This window comes from Anastrepha obliqua, chromosome 2, assembly GCF_027943255.1.
Source record: "Anastrepha obliqua isolate idAnaObli1 chromosome 2, idAnaObli1_1.0, whole genome shotgun sequence".
Lineage (NCBI taxonomy): Eukaryota > Metazoa > Arthropoda > Insecta > Diptera > Tephritidae > Anastrepha > Anastrepha obliqua.
This window is the reverse complement of record NC_072893.1, coordinates 74,700,071-74,721,456: the sequence shown is the minus strand read 5'-3', so window position 1 is coordinate 74,721,456 and position 21,386 is coordinate 74,700,071. Positions and strand designations below refer to the sequence as shown.

Here is a 21,386-nt window from a genome sequence, read left to right as displayed (position 1 = left end):
ATGGGCACACTGTCGTCATGGTACTAAAATTTATTGAAGAAGTTGGGCTCAGAGTAATGCTTTGAATCCACAAAGGGGGCACAATAGGTCTTTCTAATTCCCTTCATGATAATAATAATTAACAAGTAACGAGTAGATTTCTTTCAATGTATTATACATATACTTTCGAGAATATATGTAGGTGGCTCACAAAGTGCCATCAGTGTCGTATTTATGCTTATCGTAAACTTTAAACGGCTAAAACTATATTAAGGGTTTTCGCAAGTTACAGTGCAGGTCATATTATTAATCTTCACGTAATTAAAAAGTAGTTGGTTGTGATTTGAAGTTATCGAAAGATTTATATAACAATTAGAAACTTTACTGCATACCATAAATCAATGCGACAATAACGAATGTTGAACCACCTCTATGTAATATATTGAAAAAGTATATATGTTTATCCTTTGTGAATAGTTGTGAATATACACTTAAAATTTCAAATCGGTACTCATTACGTTACGGTACTCATCGGACTGAAAGGACTGGAAAGGTTTTCCTGCCGAGAAACGACCGCTACAGAAACAACTTTTTCTATTATTTGGTGCTTAATACCCGAGGTTTAAACCCGTTCATTACCGATTGGTAGTGATGCACCTACCCATTCGGCTATAGTTTAAGTGTACAAGGATAAAACAGGAGCTAGCATGAAATAAGTTATATAGATAATACAACTTTTTCAACAATGTTTTGTTATCAAATTGTTAAATGTGATTCTATATACAGGGCTATCGGAAAGTTGTCTTAGATACTTAAACACTTTATTCTTTAGGTCATTTTTATTTATTTAGGTTTATGACATGATGTTCATGCCTCAACCGTTTTCGAGGTATTCAATTTTAAAGATTATAAAAAAAAAAACATTATTTTCTGCTTACGACCAGTCTCTATTTTGAATTAAAGGGTATGTCAAGTTATAAGAATCATGAATAAAATTAGAATCAAACCATGACAGTTTAAACTTACTGAGTGATAAAATATTGGGTTCACGATTTTTCACTTAGTGCTTCCTACTTCACGTAATTCAAAAAAAAGTTTGTGTGGTGGGTCTTTTTGACTGTTCAGTACCTACATAATAATAACCTTAAGTATCTAGAACGACTTTCCCGTTAACTTCGTATGTTATATTCATGGTATCTAACTTCGGAATTCTGCTGTAGATAAATACAAAATAATTAGTTCTTCATCTATGCAACTTTCGCACACCAATCTCACATAACATATGCTTGTACATATCTTATTAGTGCTAATCTGAAACATATAATTTTTTGTTTACTTTAAATACACATTTTTCAAACCGTCACTTAAAGCTGCATTTATTATCATCAATTTTATATAAAAAACAAAAATTCTCTTTACCCTAACAGACGACTCCCGCTGGGAGACAATCGAACAAACGAATAGTGGCACCATACAAGATTTCACAATCAGCTATCAAATCTTATTGCCATCCACCGCCTATACATTCCGCGTGATTGCCTACAATCGTTATGGCATCTCTTTCCCCGCCTATTCCAAAGATTCCATTTTGACGCCATCGAAACTGCATCTGGAATATGGCTATTTACAACACAAACCATTCTACCGGCAAACTTGGTTTATGGTTTCTTTGGCGGCGACTTCCATTGTCATCATCATTATGGTCATTGCGGTGCTATGTGTGAAGAGCAAAAGTTATAAATATAAGCGTAAGTTTTATAAATTTTTTTAATAATATATTTTTCATAAAATTAAAACTATGTTTTCCGCCTACAGAGGAGGCACAAAAAACGCTCGAGGAGTCCATGGCCATGTCGATTGATGAACGGCAGGAATTAGCGCTAGAATTGTATCGCTCACGGCACGGTGTCGGCACTGGTACACTAAATAGTGTAGGTACATTGAATCGTGGCGCCTTGGGCACACTAGGTAAAAAATCCTCTAATCGACCGCCAACAAATTTACAACTTGGAAAAAGCCCACCGCGTCCTTCGCCGGCCTCTGTGGCATACCACAGCGATGAGGAGAGCTTGAAGTGCTACGATGAGAATCCCGATGATAGTAGCGTTACGGAGAAGCCGTCAGAGGTTAGCTCCTCCGAGGCATCACAGGTGAGAATTACACATTGATTTAAAGGAAGTAGTAGTGTTTGATTAGTTGATAAGTAGCTGCTTACACAGTAAGTTTTTAGAAGTGACAGCTTTTGTTTTTTGTAGAAGATGCTCTGCTTCAACGCAGCTTAGGGTTGAGTTATGAAAGAGTTCGCACTTATTTTTAAGTGATTTTTGTCTGACATGTCCGTCTGTGTGTTATGTTGTTGGTCTAATGAGGCTATCAAAGCTACTTAAGGAGGGTTTTCAGACAAATTTGCCACAAGTTATAAATTCTAAGTGATAAATCTTATTGGAAACAATTACGAAAGGCACATATTTTTACATAAATTAGTCTCAAATAAAAATAATGATAGAAATCGATTTCTTATCCCAAATGTGAAGTTATGCGTCACTTATATTTGACGTTTTTAAAAATGTGATTTTCAACGAACATTTAATATGTGGTTAAAAAACGTATTAGCTAGCTTATTTGAAAACATTTACAATATGATCACAAAAGAGCTTAAAACGATCAACTAGCATTCACCTGCCCAATACACTGGACTCCTCGCATGAAATATCCATTCAACTAAACTTTCTTCATATCTATTTATTTTTCAAGCTGAGATTGATAAATCCTTTGGAAATCAGATAAGTATGTACATATGCGGTTTAGGTTATTTAAGCTTTGGCAACAACAAATGCCCAACTTCACTAGCTTTACAGTTGAATGCGACTATTTGCCGATTTATAAATTTAATGTTTATTTTATTTTTGTTTCGGTTTTTAGAAAATTTAGAATCATTTCATTCAAATAACTTATAAATATGTATTTGTTTAAGAACGCCACTTAACGCATTTTTAAAATTTTCTTTTCTTTTCCTTTCATTTCACCTCATTAACAATGCTTTTGTTTTCAACGTCGTTTTCGCACACTTGCACCTCTGTGTTTGCTGATCTATATTTTTGCAGCACTCCGAGAGTGAGAACGAGAGCGTGCGCTCCGATCCGCACTCGTTCGTCAATCACTATGCCAATGTGAATGATTCGCTGCGACAATCGTGGAAGAAACAGAAACCGGTGCGCAACTACTCCAGCTACACCGACTCGGAACCGGAAGGCAGCGCAGTGATGAGTCTCAATGGTGGTCAAATTATTGTGAATAATATGGCCAGGTCGAGGGCTCCACTGCCTGGCTTTTCCTCCTTTGTCTGACAATCAACGGAGTTTTAAATTAAAAAATAAATATAAATTATTAAAATAGCGAGTAACAAATAGCAAAAAGTAATAGGCAACTAAAATGTTGATCAACTCACAAAACAAGCTGAGCGTGTGTATTTAGTGCACTGTTTTTTAAAACACTTTTGAATCAAACACACACAAGAAACTAGTTATTAAAAAGAAAACACAAAAAATAAAACAAAAACAAAAGAAAAACTTAAAAGACTACTTAAGGTATTTTAAATTTTATGTATGCGTAATGAAACTGACTGGTCTGTTGCAATTTGAAAGTGTTTTGAAACAACAGTTTTAACTGTTAATTGTATAGTTTTCATGTGACCCGACAATTTTAATTTGTAAGAAGCAAAGTGTAGCATTAATTAGTTCATAGTTAATCGTTTTTTTTTAATATGTATACATAGCATAATTTGTGTAACTATATAGTTTAAGTTTTTTTACTTTTTATTTGTTAATTTTATTTTTAAATTACCACTTAATTTAGGCTTCGTGTAATAGATGTGCTTCTGTGTGCAAATGAAACTGTGTAACTATTTATATAAATAAGTTGATTTCCGCCGATATTTTTGATACAATAATTTATTTTATTAAAAGTACCACTAAATAGTAAAATCAATATGTAGTTAGTAATGCGCTACATAATTGCTTTAGCTCTTCTCATTTGCTCCCCGCATAACATATTACGACGCTGGGCATACAAATCGAAGAATTTAACTACATATATTTTAGAAAACTCTAATGATAAATTGTGATAACAGCGTAACTTTGCATTTTAAGTTAATAAAAATACATATAAAAAAATAAAAATAAGTGAAGGTTAGACAAGGTTTCTTATGCTATATTAAAATCAAACTCAATAGATCGGAGGGAGTGACATGAATTAAGTATTTGCAGTTGAAGGTTATGTAATTATTATTGGTATATAGAATCGCCCGTGGTCGATGCAATGCTCGCTGTAAGTAGTTGGTTTCATCCAATTACAGTTGCTTCTATTGATAAAATATGTCAATTTCTTTTTTTAAACCCTGTTAACGATCCATGAGAATTGTTTTAAGATTTTTAAGTCTCCATTGATTCATTTATTATTTACCCTTTTGCATCATTCGACGGAATAATCCGCGAACGAAAATTCTCTCTTATCTCTAAGAGCAGAATAGTCCGCGCGAACAAAAACTCTCTCCTATCACCAATAACAGAATAATCCGCAATAAATTGTTTTTGTTTGAGTTTGAGGAAAATAGATAATTTTAGTAATCCTGTAACATTCCTTTCCATTAGAACAAACAGTAAAAGTCTCGCCGACTCAAGGTATTTTGAGTGCATCGCGCATTTCCAACGGTGATGCAAAAGGGTTAAGAGAGGTGCCTCCCCACCATTCCCATTACTTAATGCTTTTCGCCCTAAGTACGGCATTCGTTGTTATTGTAGCAGCATAAACATCCCCATAAATAAAGGGTGGTTAAGTTTCAAAGGCCGGTGTTGATTTTGAATAAAATACAATTTTTTTAGGAAATTATTGTCATTTCTCTTTATTATGATAATATTGGTATGGCTCAATTACGTGTGTCGGCCCTTGAATTTTAAGCGCCCATTATTTAGGAAATACTACTGAAGCGGCAGTCCTTGGTCGAATATAAATCCGGGTCGTTCTGGTAACGTAGAACCGATTGTCGTGAGAATATACGGCATTCGTAATTAATTGAACTGTATGGCATTTGTTGTGGCGGCCGCCGTAGCCGAATGGGATGGTGCGCGACTAACATTCGGAATTCACAGAGAGAACGTCGGTTCGAATCTCGGAGAAAACACCAAAATTAAGAAAAATATTTTTCTAATAGCGGTCGCCCCTCGGCAGACAATGGCAAGCCTCCGAGTGTATTTCTGCCATGAAAAAGCTCCTCATAAAAATATCTGCCGTTCGGAGTCGGCTTGAAACTGTAGGTCCCTCCATTTGTGGAACAACATCAAGGCGCACACCACAAATACGAGGAGGAGCTCGGCCAAACACCCAAAAATGGTGTACGCGCCAATTATATATACATATATATGGCATTTCGGTACCATAGCATAAGCAGTTCCAGGAAAAAACTGTATGAAGGGAGATGTACAAGAGTGCGTAGCACCTTCTCCTTTTCCAATGCCTACCACTTTTCACCGCAGGTACTTACGGTATATCCAATTTATGCATTCGCACTAAGTTTTAGTTCCTTAGCTTAATTGGTTTTAGAGATGCATTGGTTTTTACTTTTTGGTCTATATATTAGACGCCTCTTCCTCTATATAGAAGAGTTAACATTTCTGCACTAAAGAAGTTTTCCCACCAAATCGGTGCATGTTTCATTGAAGTCGGTTGAACAGTACACTCAAAAAAGAGGTTAAAATATTTTGGATGGCGTATTAAAATAATAGTTTACTATAAAAAATATTCTTTTTTTTCATACAGTGAAATCTGAAATTTTCAAATATCGATATTAGGTTTTGGGATTTTTATTCCATATCTCCGAGAATTAATTAATTTCACTTCGCTTATTTGCTCATTTGGTGCAAAAGTCAAAATCCACAACAAAAATTTTATAAAAATATGTATGAATAAGTAGCAACTCTACTTTATGCTGTATAAAAAATTCATTGGCATATCTATTAACAGAATATTATTGCATGAAAATGTGTTTTGTTGTTGTTGTAACAGCACAAACATTCCCTATACATGTACAAAGAGTGCGGCTGGAGTGAAAGTCCTTGGCCGAATATAAATCCGGGTTATTCAGGTTTTACATTTACTTGAGGAGACATAATAAAATGAATGAAGCCGATTTCCTCGACATTTTGGTTTCTGGATTAGGCGACTATTCCAACAAATTAGCGGTTTAATGGGTTCGCCGATTTAGGTGAATTTCGGTTTACTAAAAGAAATTCCAGTTGCACATTTGTTCCAGTGCACATTGCGCTTAAATACGTTTTTAGCGAAATAAGTTTTAATAATTTTTTTTTCAACATTTTTTTTAATAACTCATTTTAACTGCATCTCAGTGTAATTTCGATCTTAACCGTTTGAGTACCAAGGGGTTTTGAAAAAACAGGGAGTAAAAAAACGAGTTAAGAATCCCAAACAACGCAAATTGGTAATGCACCGTTAGTCGTTCACAATCTTCGAAATGCACTGGGTTTTTTCGACATAAAAGCGCAACAGCGTAATCGCACTGCTTCAGATTTGGGTACGAGTTAAGTAGGAGATGCTTAAATTTTTGAACGAAGTATTAAACAGCTGTGAATGTATTTCCATTTCTTCACTAGGCACTCTAGTTCTCATTTTCAATTAAAAATTCATAACCAATCAAAAAAAAATGCATTACTACTTATTACGCATAGACCCCTTTTTAATGAACCAAATAAATCATTATGCTTAGGCTCTCATTCCTACTACGAATCGGACCCACTTTGCCGGAACGAGCCAAATTTACATCGCACAAATAATTGTCAGCTTTTCCCAAGAGGATAAGAGTATATGTGTACGTATGTTCACAATAATACCAACACGACATGTTGCATAGCGTTGACTATTTATTTATTTTTAATAAATTTCTGTTTTTTGTAATATAAAATTTGTATCATATCAAAATTGAATGGGCTACAAAACTGCATATCCAGAATTTTTCTAAACACTCTGAATAAAGAGTTTAAAATTTTAATGAAAATTTTTAAAAGTAAAATTTTAATGAAAATTTTTTTAGAAAATAATTTTTTTTAATGAAAATTTTTTAAATTTTTTTATAAATTTTAAAACTTTAAGTTATATAGTTTTCGTATGAACTATATTATATTTTTATATACAAATAAAAAAAGAATTGTTTATGCTATCTATTTTATAACAAGAAACACTAAAGGTATTTTTCTTTTAAGAAAGATATTAAAAACTTGCATATGGCGAAAAAAACTTCTCTGTATTTTTAAACCTTCTCATTCTGACTATAAATTTATAAACGGAGTTGCAGAATCCTACAATTTAATTCACCTTGGAACAGCAGATAATTTTCCTTTCATATAATTTAATTCAAGTCTAAAGCATAATAATCGTTTTTACAGACCTCTTAAAACTAATATGAGCCTCAATTTTTACAGATAGTTAAATAAATTATTAAAAAAAGAGTTTAGAAATTCATATAATTAATTATTTACACCGAAAAATGAAGCGGATTAGAACTCGAGTTCTCATTGAATTCTCTTAGTTCGCGGATAAAAGGAGCAAACGCGCATAATTCGTGTTAAGCAATTTAAGATGAAATGCATAAGAGTTACGGAGAGCTCTATAACAGAGATGCTCCGTAACAGAGATGCTCCATAACAGAGATGAGCAATCAATTTCTGCTTGAGTTACACTAAAAGCAAAATACAGTGAGAATATAGACCTTCTACTCTCTAGAGACTTTAAATTATTTTAAGGGGGTATTCTAGTCTAGAAATTTGAAAAAATCGAAAATTTTTTTTTTTCAAAATTCGATAGTCTAGGTATTCAAAAATATCTCCCTAAGAGGATTTTGCAAAATTCGAATTATTTTCGAAATTACAACTATTTTAGTGACGCGACAGCTAGACTGGTTTGAGCGGACGGCGAAATTCAAACGCGTTTTTCTCAAAACTCCTTTTGCTGAGGTGGTTGACACGATATCTGAAGTTCTATCTGACCGATCCCTTTGAAATTTGGTGAGAATCTTTTTCATACATCTCTTTATCACTGGAGCATTGGATTTTGAAAAATTTTAATTTGAAGTATTTTTAAAAAATTCGTAAAGGTCAAAAAACAGGGGTAAAAAAAAATTTTTTTTTTCAAGTAGGCGCCATTTTGTGAATTTTTATTTTTTTTTTCGGCCGAGGCTCAAGATGTAGCGACATCTTTACTAATTAAGAATTTTCTTTGTTTGTTCGATTTAGATCACTACAAGGGTTGGAATCATGTCAACCAGGGAGCACTGTTTGACTAGCAACCCCTACTTCACCGACCTGTCACTGGATGAATTTTTGACTTTTTTTTTTTTTAATTTTTTTTATATACCTTAAACATCAATAAATATTATATAAAAAAATGGATAGTAAAAATGTTTTTAATTTTTCTTTTATCCTAGTTTGAAAAATACCCAAAAAGTAGGGCTCTAGACCAGAATACCCCCTTAAATCAAACGGGAGTTATAGTTGTGGGTGGGGTTTGAGAATTTTAACGATCTGAGAGCATATTTATTTTAAAAACATGTTTTTCTTCTCGGAAAAATGCACCGATTGTTGGCATTGCTGACGAGGAGAAAACAACAATTTTTTTCTTGTTTTTTTTTTTTAAGAAAGTTGTACTTACAATTAAAACTTAATCACAACAAATATCTAAGCTATGGCTGCGGTGGCCTCAAAATTTGATCTCTATAATTTTGAATATGTCCGCAAATTAGAAACCGAACCAAAAAGCTTCGACACGCCATAAATTTATAGTAACTTCAGCTCAAACCTAAAAACATCGCTAAATATTAATGTATTGATATTTTACGCTCAGAGTTTTACATCATGGATTTTTTTATTATATGTGCAACAAATAGCTAAAGACATTTAGAATTATAAAGTCTTGTAAATTATTTTAGTAAAAAAATTTAAAATTTCAAAATTGTATACCATACAAGAACGTGAATAAAAATGCTTAAAATAATTCTAAAAAATTACAAAAGCTATTTTCCATGTATCTAGTGTTGAGAAACGGCTTACAAATTAAAATTAATATTAAATTTTTATAATAATCATATATATAGGGTATGAGAACAAGTTTCCGTCCTTTTCTAGCCAAAGTTACGAATTATTTAAACAATTAAATAATACTTGATATTATGTGATGTATGTGCCATCGGAAGCTGCAACTTCACTCCATCTTTCAGTCAGCATACGGATTCTTCTGACGAAAAATTCGAGTTCTTTTGACTTGATCCATTCATTGAGCCAATTTGCGATGCTCTCATAAGAAGTTAACCGCTCTCCCATAAGGGCTGACTGCATTGATCGGAACAGATGGTATCCGAAGGTGCAATGTCTGGCGAATACGGCGGGTGGGGCAAGATTTCCTGACGGTTGATCTGTCAACATCCAACCCTTTAGACATACTATAACATCAAGGGTTCGACATGCATGTTGGATCAATAATTATTGTAGTTGTGTATCTTGGAATTTTTTCGTTGCCCCTTCGCGATCTTTATCATTCACGTCGAAATTGCCACTTTGGAAGCATGGAAACCACTCTTTACAAGTTGATGCAGCATGATTACCGTAAATATTGATCAATATACGACACGTTTCAGCTGCACTTTTCTTTAAAAGGTAATAATGAAGCATGATGCGGGAATGCTGTTTGTTCGGGACGAACATAGACAGTTTTGACGTCAGATAAAAAAGGGTCTTTATGCTTCAAACGCATGTCCTGTGATCGAGACCCCGTCTATACACCTTCAAATCACCAGTGTATTACTAAATAGACCGAACACAAAAATTGTATCAGCAGCGGCAGCTCTTTTACGAAGGCGGAAACTTATTCCCATACACAATATAATATTAATATTATTTTATAATAAAATTTTTTGATATAATATTTTAGAATTTTTTTGAATAAAAGTCAGATACATAAACATAGGTTTTTAAATAAAAAAGTCAATTAAATATGTTTTTGAAACTTTTTTTTCACATAACAAACTTAACTCAGTAAAATGTGAAAATTTTTCTTCTTTTAAGCATTTCTTGCATGGCAGCGATTAAAGAATGAGCCTTATTCGACATACATATTTTTAATTACAAAAGTTAAAAATATACTGTATATACATACTTAAATAAACAGGCTGCAAATATTTCATTCATGTCACCGAACTCCGATGTACAGAGTAAGCTAAGCTCAAGATCAAGTATGTAAAATATTTTTGTTTTACCTATATTATATTTTATGCATGTAATGTGCCGGGCGGTCGCCGTTGCTGGCCATTTTTGCGTGACATGCCAGTAGTACATACATACGTGAGTGTGTGCTTGGTACTATGCGCATTGCATTAAGCACAAAAAGTTTTTTCAATGCCAGTTGCCTTGGGCAGGCAAGTAGCAAATCTCCAGTACATTTATGTCATGAAAAGCTTCTCAAAAGAAAAAGGTCTGCAGAACACATTTATTCTGTAGTGTCCTTTGTTTGTAGAACAATATCAAGACACACACTACAAATTGCAGGAGAAGCTAGGCCAAAACATCTTTGAATGATGTAGTCTATTAATATTAATGTGCTGCTGCTTAGTTATTTTTTTAATTTTTTTTTTTAATTAATGATTGGCATATATTTTTAAGTGAATGTAATCTCATTAATTTAGTGACTTAGACAGCTGTAAATACGAGTAATCGTTAAGAAAAATAATATTTTTTTTTAATGACTTTAATTTCACACAAAGTGCATCTCTAGTTTATATGTATGTTCGCCAAGTGCTTTTATTGTCATTACATAATTTTTCATATGTATATGAACTTACATAAATAAGTGTATCTTAAGTATAGATGCTTTCGCTTCTACTGTTTTTTTAATGTTAGAAAAAATTGTTGTAGCTAACCGCGAAATCATCAAAATACATTCGCACTTACTTACATACGAAGTGGTATGTGAACATTTTACTATACTTATGCTTATATATTACCTTTCGACGCATTCCAATGGAATCTGTTGGCATTTGTATAGGATACTGTACTATTTTTATATAATACAATTATTTGTCTATATTTCGGCATTATTTTGAAGTGTTCACTTTATAGCTGTTTACTTGAATGAAACTTGTTATTCTTTACTTTGTAATTAAATTATAGTAAAATCTCTAGGGCCATATATGTAGGTATGTATACACACACACGTAGGGAGATATACACGCAGGCATTCACATATAAAAATCAAGCTTCATACACACATACATACACACATACAACTTACAGATGTGAATGCAATCCTCGTATGTAAAATGAAATGTTGTAACAAATAAGCTGAAAGAAATTAAAATTAAAATTAAAAGAAACAAACAAAAGCAACTAAGCGAGTTTAGAATTAAATGAGTATTATGGTATCACATAAGAGCACGTAAACATATAATAAATGTGAGTAAGCAAATGATATGCTAGATGTAATGTTGTAAACGTTAAACCTTCGAATTTCTCATATATGGATGTATTTATATAAGAACACATACACACACATTGAGAGCCACGAACGTAGGCCACGCAAATACAGTATGTCAATTAATTGTTTGCAACATGATAAAATCTTCTATAATATATTTTAATAGCTTTATTTTACCAACTTAAATAACATTTTCGAAATTTTAAATACACATTATTTTTGTCACTTTTATTTTTAACATATTTATGGCAGCAAAACTCAAAACTTCAGGACAATAAGTAAAAAAAAACATAAAAATCTGTAAAAAAGTTCATTCTGTGCTGTCAATTAATTGTTTACATTTTCAAATATTATGTGACTTTTGTAAGGAAAATAAAGGTGTGTGATTTTAATATTTAGTGTGACGGCCTTTAGCTTCCATTACAGAATGCAGACGACGGGGCATGGAATGTATAAGGTTCTTCAGGTCGTAAGTCTCTGGTATTTTCTGCCATTCAACCTGAATGGCGTTGATGAGAGCGGTTTTATTAGTTGGGCCGTGTTTGCTCACTTTCTTCTTTAAGTACGCCCACAAATTCTCTATCGGGTTCAAGTCGGGACTCTGGGCTGGAGTATCAATGACTTTACTGCAATTATAAAGTAGCCAGGTCCTGCAAAGCAACGACTTGTGTTTAGGGTCGTTATCCTGGTATATCTTGTATTTTAGTTTATTAGGGTTTTCTGGGTCAACAAATCCAAACTTCATCGCGCTTCTTGTCAACTCATTTTTGAGAATGTCAAGGTAATACTCCTTTGTCATTATATCATTAAAAATTCGCAGCTCACCCACACCATTCGACGAGATGCAACCCCATACCATCACTGAAAGTTTGCCAAATTTTACTGTGGGTATTATATTTTTTTGTTGCAGAGCTGTGCTTGGCTTTCTCCAAACTTTACTGGGTCCATCATGACTATACAGCATAATTTTTGTCTCGTCACAAAAAATTACGTCATCCCAATATTCCAATGGCTTGTCTATATGGGAAACAGAAAAACTAAGCCGCTTTTCTATATTAGCTGCGGACAGTAATGGTTTTTTTCTGGCTATTTGCGAGGAATATTTGTGCAGTCTTAAAACTTTCCGGACAGTCTCATGACTTACAGTTTTTCCACAGTCATTTTTTATATCAAATGCCAACTGCCTCAGACTCGTTTGAGGGCATTCGCTGATCTTTTTTAAAATTTTCGATTGATCTCGTCTAGAAAGCTTTGGTGGTCTGCCTCCTGAGTGCTTTAATTCAAGCCTGTTTTCTTTTTCTGCGCGTTCAATAATATTATAAATAGTTCTGAGCTTAATTGAAAACATTTCCGCCAACTCTTTAGCCGACTTCCCCTTATAATAGTTAAAATAAACTAACTGAATAACATTTTCATTAATTCGTTTGCCCGGCATTGCTTAACTGATTTAAATGTTCACTTTTTAAAAGCATAAGTCATACTAAATGTGTGCTAACAATGAACGACTACGACACGCGTTTATTTGCGTTCAAAATAAAAGTACCGTTAGCTAGCTTCAGTTTATTTTCAGTTGTGTTTGCATTTTGCAAAGAATTAATTGACAACGCAATATGTGCCGAATTGTAATGCTGCTTGTTTATTTTACTGTTATGTTTTGGTTTTTGTATATGTTGTACGTAAAACGGGTAACGAATATTGCCTTTATTCATATTGTAAAAAAATTGTCTAAGAAAAGACATTTTAGATGATAAGGCGTAAGACTAAATATGAGCTTATAGAATTTTTTTCATTTTGCAAACAATTAATTGACATACTGTATATTTTTTCTAAAAAACTGACAAGTGTATGCCTACTTACTATGTACAAGAAAACATACCTATAAACATACATACATACATATGTATGCACATGTAAATTGGTTAAATGGCCTTCAAACTCATAATCATGGAACTAAAATTTAAATTTTAAAATTTAAAATTTAAAACTAAATTAAAATTCGAAAGGCGTTAAAAAGTCAAATTTATTTGCATTTATATGTAACTAAATGCATGGGTACATACACACATACACACGTACTGTCTAAGCATTAAAACACTGTCACACTTCAATCGACTGATTAATGTTATTAAACAAATACTGATTTTAACAAATGTAAAAGTTACGTAGAAAAAAGTTGATTACGCTCATTGCTGTTTGCATTTAGTTATAAAAAAAACTGATCTTTGAAATATATAACATTTCCATATTAATTATTATTTTTATACTGCCTTCTCTCTGCCTACTCTTCTTTAAATTGCAAACGATATTAATAGTATGTAAAACCAAGTAAATAAAAAGAAGTTAATCACTCAAAACGCAGTACTAGATCGACTCAAGTAAAATGACGACGGCGAGTGACAAACATCAATACACTTTCATATAAATTTAAGCACTATTTATTTCTTAACCCGTAGACGAAATGCGCTGCAAACAAAAATTAAATCGATTAGCATAGTTAGACTAGGCTAAGCATAATGATTGATTCAAATCGACCAAGTGTGTGAAAATGTTAAAAAATAAAATGATTTCAAATTTAATTAAAAAACAAAAAATGAATACTAATTACAATAAAACGTATTGAAAATGAATAAAGCGCACGAAATTGCACTGCTTTGTCGGTGGAAATTGTTCGACAAAAGTCTTGTATGTATGTATAAGTTAGAAAGTAATGATTATAAATTTAAATGCAACTAGAATGCAAGAAAAGTATTAAAATGTACTTGAACTAAGAAATGCAAAATAATAAAATGCGAAGAAAAAATATAAAACCTATGAGTTGATTAATTTCTAATGATGCCTTGAAAAAGTCAAGAGGAAAAGTAAAATAAAGGGTGATCAGATTGGAGGTACTTTTTCCAATGTGGTTTTTTTGACCGATCACGTGTGACTACTGTCAAACTAAATACATAATTTTTTCAGTACATATTCCCTGCTATTCCATCATAACGGGTGATTTTTTTTTTGTTTCACTGTCAAACAACTTCAGTTTGGTCTATAATTTAACCATGAATCGTCTTACAAACGAACAACGCTTGCAAATCATTGAATTTTATTATAAAAATGCGTGGTCTGTTAAGGGTGGGTAGGGTTAATTCCACTAAAAATATTCACTTATTTATGAATTATTTTTGGAAAGATGATTCATGTAAATTTATTTATCCAATTAGTATACTGTAAACTCATATTTCAAAAATATTTTCAAAAATTTTCACAAGAAAATATACAAAATTGAGCCGTTGACAGCAGATCTACGCAGACGTCTCGAAAAAAAGGCAATTTGCCGTGGACAGTTTTTCTCAACATTGGATCATCTGTAATCAAAAAATCAAAGAGTTTTCATTAGGTAATCAATTGTCCGAGGTAACCCTGTCGAGTTTTTATAAAAAAAAAATTTTTTTTTTCAATTTTTTTTAACATTTGAAGTAGAAGTGCGATTTTTAGACGATAAATCGCATAATATTGTTTATTGTATATTAAAATAAATAAAAATTGAAAAAAAAACCTCTCAGGGTTACCTCGGTAATTATGTAGAGAAAGTGTGTACAAAATTTCAGGAAGATCGGTCGAGTAGATTCAGAGAAAAAGTGTCCACCGACTTGAAAAACGTCGTTTTCCAGAAAATCGATTTAAAGTTTTCCATAGCAGGTAGCCGAGTCGGAGCGGCCAACGGTTATAATCCTCTAACTTTGTGAGTTTTGCACCGATTCACTTAAAATTTGGACACAACATTCTTGAGATTATGTACATTCATTTTCTCAAATAAACCAAAATCGATTTTTTTGACCCTCACTCTTAAATAAATATCAGTTAAATCAAAGCTCAAGTTATTATAAGATTTTTAAAACTTCAATTTTCACCAAATTTCAAACATTTTAATCAGAAAAGGAACAAAAATCGGAACGCTGTTTAAAGCTTATTAAATTTTAGTATAATGAAGTGCAAAGGAGCTACAGCTGGTCTTCGAGAGCTCCTCTCAAAAAAGACGTTTTGCGGTGTCCACTATGTCTCTGAACTGGATCCCCTGAAATTAAAAAACCAAACAGATTTCGTTAAAATAATGTTAAATCTAGTAATTAATCGAAGGAATAAGCAAATAAATTTGTTTGACAAAATAGCGGTTTTAAAAAAAAAATCGATTTTTGACAAAAATTTAAGCCTTAAATTGTTTATAAAAAAAATATTTATATTATTGATCACCGACTTTGAAAACACCATTTTGAGAAAAACGCGTTTAAAGCTTGGACTTGTACTCTCAAGCACTCTGAAACGCCTTTTCAAATTTGCATGTAACTTCGAAAATATTCACCGGAACGATATTAAATTTTCTGTGTGTATTCTTAAATATTTGTACATCAAGAAAAAAATAAAAAAATCGATTTTTTGAAAATTGTAACTGTATATAACCCCTAAATTTCCGAGAACTCGCTCTCAAAGAGATAAATATCAAAAAAGGTACAGGAACGCAAAACCAGCAACAATTTGCAAGTTTTACCAGCAGCTTTTTTACTTGAGTTACCACGTATTAAATTAAAAAAGAAAAAATAAAGCAAATAAAATGCAAAATAACGAGTTTCGGAATCACATAGTTTCATTTTGTCCACAATAATTTCTCCATTTCATCATCGCTGTCAGATTAAAAACATTCCATTAGCAATTGCAATTCGCAAATTTTAATTCGTGCTTATTCTTACTTTGCGATCAGCTGTTTTTCTCACTTGCAAATTCTTACAAGCAAAAATGTATCCGGTAAAAACTTGCAGCTTCCGCTCAGAATGAAATGTCATTTTGCTCTCTCACTTTTCCCAACTTTGCAAGTTTTTTTGGGTACATGAACACCAATACGTGATAATTTGTAACAATTGTTACAAACTATTTGCGTCACGAACAGACCTATTATAAACAAAAAACAAAAATAACCAAACGTGGTCAAAATGTTTATGTGCTATCGTTTGTCGTGGACTGTAACCGGTTCCTGTTTGTTATTTCAGTTTGAAAGGTCCTTCCTTCCATTTCCTGTAACCTGTTGTATTTTCCATGCTTTGCTGTTAATTTATTTATTTTTTGGAATTAATTTTTTTTGTAAAACTAATTTTTTCTAATTTTTTACAAAATCGAATTATTTTGGAAGCTATAGCTTCTTGATTGGCGCAATAACCACTTACGCGATTTTGACCTGAAAACGAAAACAAAGCAAATTATAGCTATTAACTGTTTTTCGAAATTGTCTGGACTTTATTTATTTTGCCTAGCCTTGGATATAAAAACGCACTAAAATGCCCATTTAAAGAAAATAAAACACCAAATTTTTTAAAGAACTTTGTATGCGTGACAAATTGTCTTGAAAATGTGCGTTTTTTTTAAATAAATGTGTTATGGTTATATACAATTTAATTATATAATCTTTTGTTAAGAGAAACTCTTTTGTTAAGTGAACGACTTTTTTGCTATATTTGAGGTTATGTAACAAAATAAGGTACTCTTTTTGTAAAAATGCCGTTATAGTTTCTTCAGTAGTATTTTTTGCTTATTTTTACTATGAATACACCTCTTGATCCCACTAAGGATTGAGAACCGGATGAAACGATTACACCACTATGGTTTTAATTCGCAATCAGTGAATTCAAACGCTTTTTAAAATGTGTAAAAAGTTTTCAATGTTACGAAGAGTTGAGAGAAGGGCATTTAATATTCTTGCATAACCTTAAATGGAGCAAAAAATTAAATTTACACTTTCAAAATATCAAACTTTTTAAGAACCAACAAATTTTCATTAACACTAAAATCTTCTCAGAGTGACCTTTTTTAACATTCTTTTGTTTAATAATAAAGTTTTTTATCTTATAGTTTCAGTAGCTTTAAAATAAAAATAATAAACAAACACAAACTTAAAAATTTTCGCATTTTGATATATAAAAAAACACTAAATTTATTGCGAAGAGCAAATGGTTGGCAACACTACACAACTCGGCCAATGGGACGTCATGCACTCTCTGAGGGGCGCAATTTTCTTTCAAGAAGAGTAAAGGGTTGGCAACACTGCACAACTAGACTAGTGCGTCGTCACGCACTCTCTGATGCTTACTCAATTCCCCTTGGGCGCAATCTTGTTTCAAGAATAAATGTAGTGCTTTTGTACCTAAAATAAGAAAATTTTAATGCTGTGAATATCTCAGTGCTGTTGAAAATTTGTTCATTCTTATAAAATTAGATGTTTGAAAATGCAAATCAAATTGTTTTCTGCTTATGCAAGAATATTGAATCTTCTTCTCGTCAACTCTTCTTAACATTTAAAACCTTTTTATAAATTTTAAAAAGCTTTTGAATTTACTAAATATGAATTAAAGCCGTAGAGGTCATAGTGAAAAAATAAAACAATGAAATATCAGATACAAAAAGTGGTTTCGGCCTTTTTTTAAAGAAATTCTCTTAACATAAGCCTTAAAAAAAACGATGCACTTTTGAAACTCTTCTATTGTACATAATCATAGCCCATTTATTTAATAAAAACGCACACAGTAAAAACAATTTGGCTCGTATACAAAGTTCTTTAAGTAATTTAATAAAAATTTGGTATTTTATTTTCTTTAAATTAGCATTTTCGTGCTTTTTATATCCAAACTAGGCAACACTGCAATTGCGACAGAGAGACAGACATGAAAAAAAAGCGAAGAAATGGCCCATACAAATAAAGCCGACCGCAGACGGGAAAGAAATCAAAACAATCGGTTTAAATTCATTTCGCCACACACGTGTGGATTTACGATTTTAGTTTCACGTTGTCCGTTGCTGAACGAACATGGAACGTGGAAGAAAATGATTGCTATGTATGGTATTTATTTGTGAGCGAAAATAAGGGAGGAGAGGAAGAGAAAAAAATTTGTTTCAATTTGGGTGCAGAACTAGTTTAATAATAAATAAATATTCGCATATACATTTTTTTTCACACTTTCTTTATCAGAATTTTTATCTACTTCTTTATATTTATATATATTTTTCTAATGAAATTTAGACATTATTATGAACCATCATCTAGTGCAACATTGCTTTTATTTGTGCGTAAATAGATGGCATCACTACAAGCGAAATAAAAAATGGCTTACCATCCTGTATGTGAAGCCGCCGCACACTACAGATTTTTTAGTTAGCTAACTATTTGATCGGTTGGTGGAGACTGTTCGCACAGCGGATTAAATCCCCAGGTAATTGCTTACCCAGGATTGGATTCGTACTAACTATATAATTAAGGTTTTCATTCATATATTTCATCCCTGGATTGGTGTCGAACAACCCCTTCAGCATGTTGGTCGACAAAATGGTTTCCAAAACAGTTATTATCACAATTATTGAAAAATATGGACAGTGTGAAGCAATATTTAATTTCTCCCCAAGGCTCCGTTGACTTACAATATCGTAAAATCATTCGTACATTTGGGTTTAAGTGGCAGCGTGTTTAAAGGGGTAAATAGAGTTAGAATAAAAAAAAAATATTTTCTTAATGTACATATATTTAAGAATACACACAGAAAATTTTATATCGCTCCGGTGCTTTTCAAACTTTAAACGCGTTTTTCTCAAAATGGTGACCAAAGTCGGTGACCAACATTACTCTTAAATATATTTTTTAGTAATTAATAATAAGCAGATTTTTCCTCACCGATTATTTTTTTTTTATAAACAATTTAAGACCGACATTTTGGTCAAAAATCGTTGTTTTTGGAGTTTACTCCTTAAGAAACGATATATAAGGCCCACGGTATGAAAAAAATATGAGTAGTAAAATCGTGTGAATCCCTGGCGTACGCTGACGGAAGTGACGCGCTGCCCTTTTTCTATATTCTAGTGAGAAAAAGCACTGCCTACCTTGTGGCGCTACTTTGTTGGTGCAAACTTGTAAGAAATATATATTTCCTTCTAGTTGCTAATTTCCAGTGAGAAAAAGCACTGCATATCTTGTGGCGATTGGTTGTTGGTGCAAACTTGTAGGAAATAAATTTTCCTTGTGGTTGCTGATTTCTCGTGAGAAAAAGCACTGCATACCTTGTGGCGCTGGTTTGTTGGTGCAAATTGTAGGAAATATATATTTCCTTGTGGTTCCTAATTTCCAGTGAGAAATAGCACTGCCTGCCATGTAGCGCTTGGTTGTTGGTGCAAACTTGTAGGAAATATATTTTCCTTGTGGGTGCTAATTTCTAGTGAGAAAAAGCACTGCATACCTTGTGGCGCTTGTTTGTTGGTGCAAACTTGTAGGAAATATATTTTCCTTGTGGGTGCTAATTTCTAGTGAGAAAAAGCACTGCATATCTTGTGGCGATTGGTTGTTGGTGCAAACTTGTAGGAAATAAATTTTCCTTGTGGTTGCTGATTTCTCGTGAGAAAAAGCACTGCATACCTTGTGGCGCTGGTTTGTTGGTGCAAATTGTAGGAAATATATATTTCCTTGTGGTTCCTAATTTCCAGTGAGAAATAGCACTGCCTGCCATGTAGCGCTTGGTTGTTGGTGCAAACTTGTTATATAATATTTCCTTGTGGTTGCTAATTTCTAGTCAGAAATAACACTGCCCACATTTTGGTGCTTATTTCCGTTTCCTATCTAGTGCTTGTGCGTTCGTTGAGAACCTACATATACCAGTGATATCGTCTGAACCTTTGGAGGAGATTGTCTTCAAAAACCCTTACAATGGTTCATCTGCCAATTACACGCCAATGAACTACCGCTTAGACATTTGTTTGAATACATTGATGGCTCTACGTCTAAAAGCTTTAACGGTGAAATAGAAAAAAAATTGAAGGATTGTGAGAAGCTTTCTTTCGTCAATTATAAACCAATTGTATTCACACTACCAGATATATCCAGTGAAAAAGATTTAAGTACGGATCAAAAATACATATTTGATATTTGTAGTGCTATTATAAGTGGGCATTGCAACGACAGCTTAAAAAAGAAAAACCCCAAAAAAATTGTTCATTCCAGGTGGCTTACTATAGCGAATAGAATAAATAAATTTATATTTTTCCAGTAATATAGAAAAGGTCTTCTTTTACTCCTTCACCATGTAAGTGCATTAAATGGTGGCAATAGTGTTCATTTCCGTAATTTTTCTCTTTTATTATTCTATTCTTATCAAAACATGGCAACAATATTTTGCAGCTTGTCAATATCGGAGCAATTTGATTGGCCGCCGGTGTCTAAAATGTAGATATATACACATACACAGGATTGAAAAAAAAAAAACTATTTACACTTTATACACAATCTCCATCAAACACGCAGTGGAAACAGTTGACATTTCTTTCAAACCCAAAACTTATAAACCTTGATTTTGTCTTTGGTGAAAATATAGCTAGCAGCAACAAACCCAAAAGTAAACTGCGATTGAAACGTTATATTATTTTATACATCTTGCTCCCACTTGCCCAGGAATGCCCCTACTTACAATTAAAGCTGGTACTAACTTCACAGCCGTGAAATTTCGCCGGTTAAGTTTTGCTGTCAACATTGATTGTCAAATGAGAAGAAATGTCAAATTTATGAGCACCGCCCCAAATGCAAGGAAAAATCAAAGTTTTTAGTCAATCCGTTTTTATTGCAAAAGAGATTTGGAAACAATTAAAATAGCGGAAAACAAGATAGAGCAAGTGACTAATTTCAATGAACATTTCATTATGGATGAGCATTTCATTGAGATAAAATATTGGCTATCAAACTACCAGGTAATTCTTATGGCAAAAAATGAACGGTCTCCATTGGCAATATATTGCCTAGCCTATCAAGATATAAACTTTTACTTTCGATGTTTATAGGCAAACGTCAAAAAAAGGCTTGGCAGCCAATTTTGTTG

The 21,386-nt window shown here is 32.6% G+C and overlaps 1 protein-coding gene across 1 annotated transcript in view; it reads left to right on the top strand.

Annotated features, from left to right (window-relative positions):
• LOC129236832 (protein sidekick) overlaps positions 1-3,724 on the top strand; it is a 188,636-nt gene extending 184,912 nt beyond the window's left edge. Inside the window, exons 13-15 of the mRNA XM_054871084.1 lie at positions 1,407-1,727; positions 1,795-2,129; positions 3,084-3,724. Coding sequence (XP_054727059.1) covers positions 1,407-1,727; positions 1,795-2,129; positions 3,084-3,326 — 899 coding nt within the window. The 3' untranslated portion in view covers positions 3,327-3,724. The remainder of the gene's footprint in view (positions 1-1,406; positions 1,728-1,794; positions 2,130-3,083) is intronic.
• Positions 3,725-21,386: the final 17,662 nt, after the last annotated feature.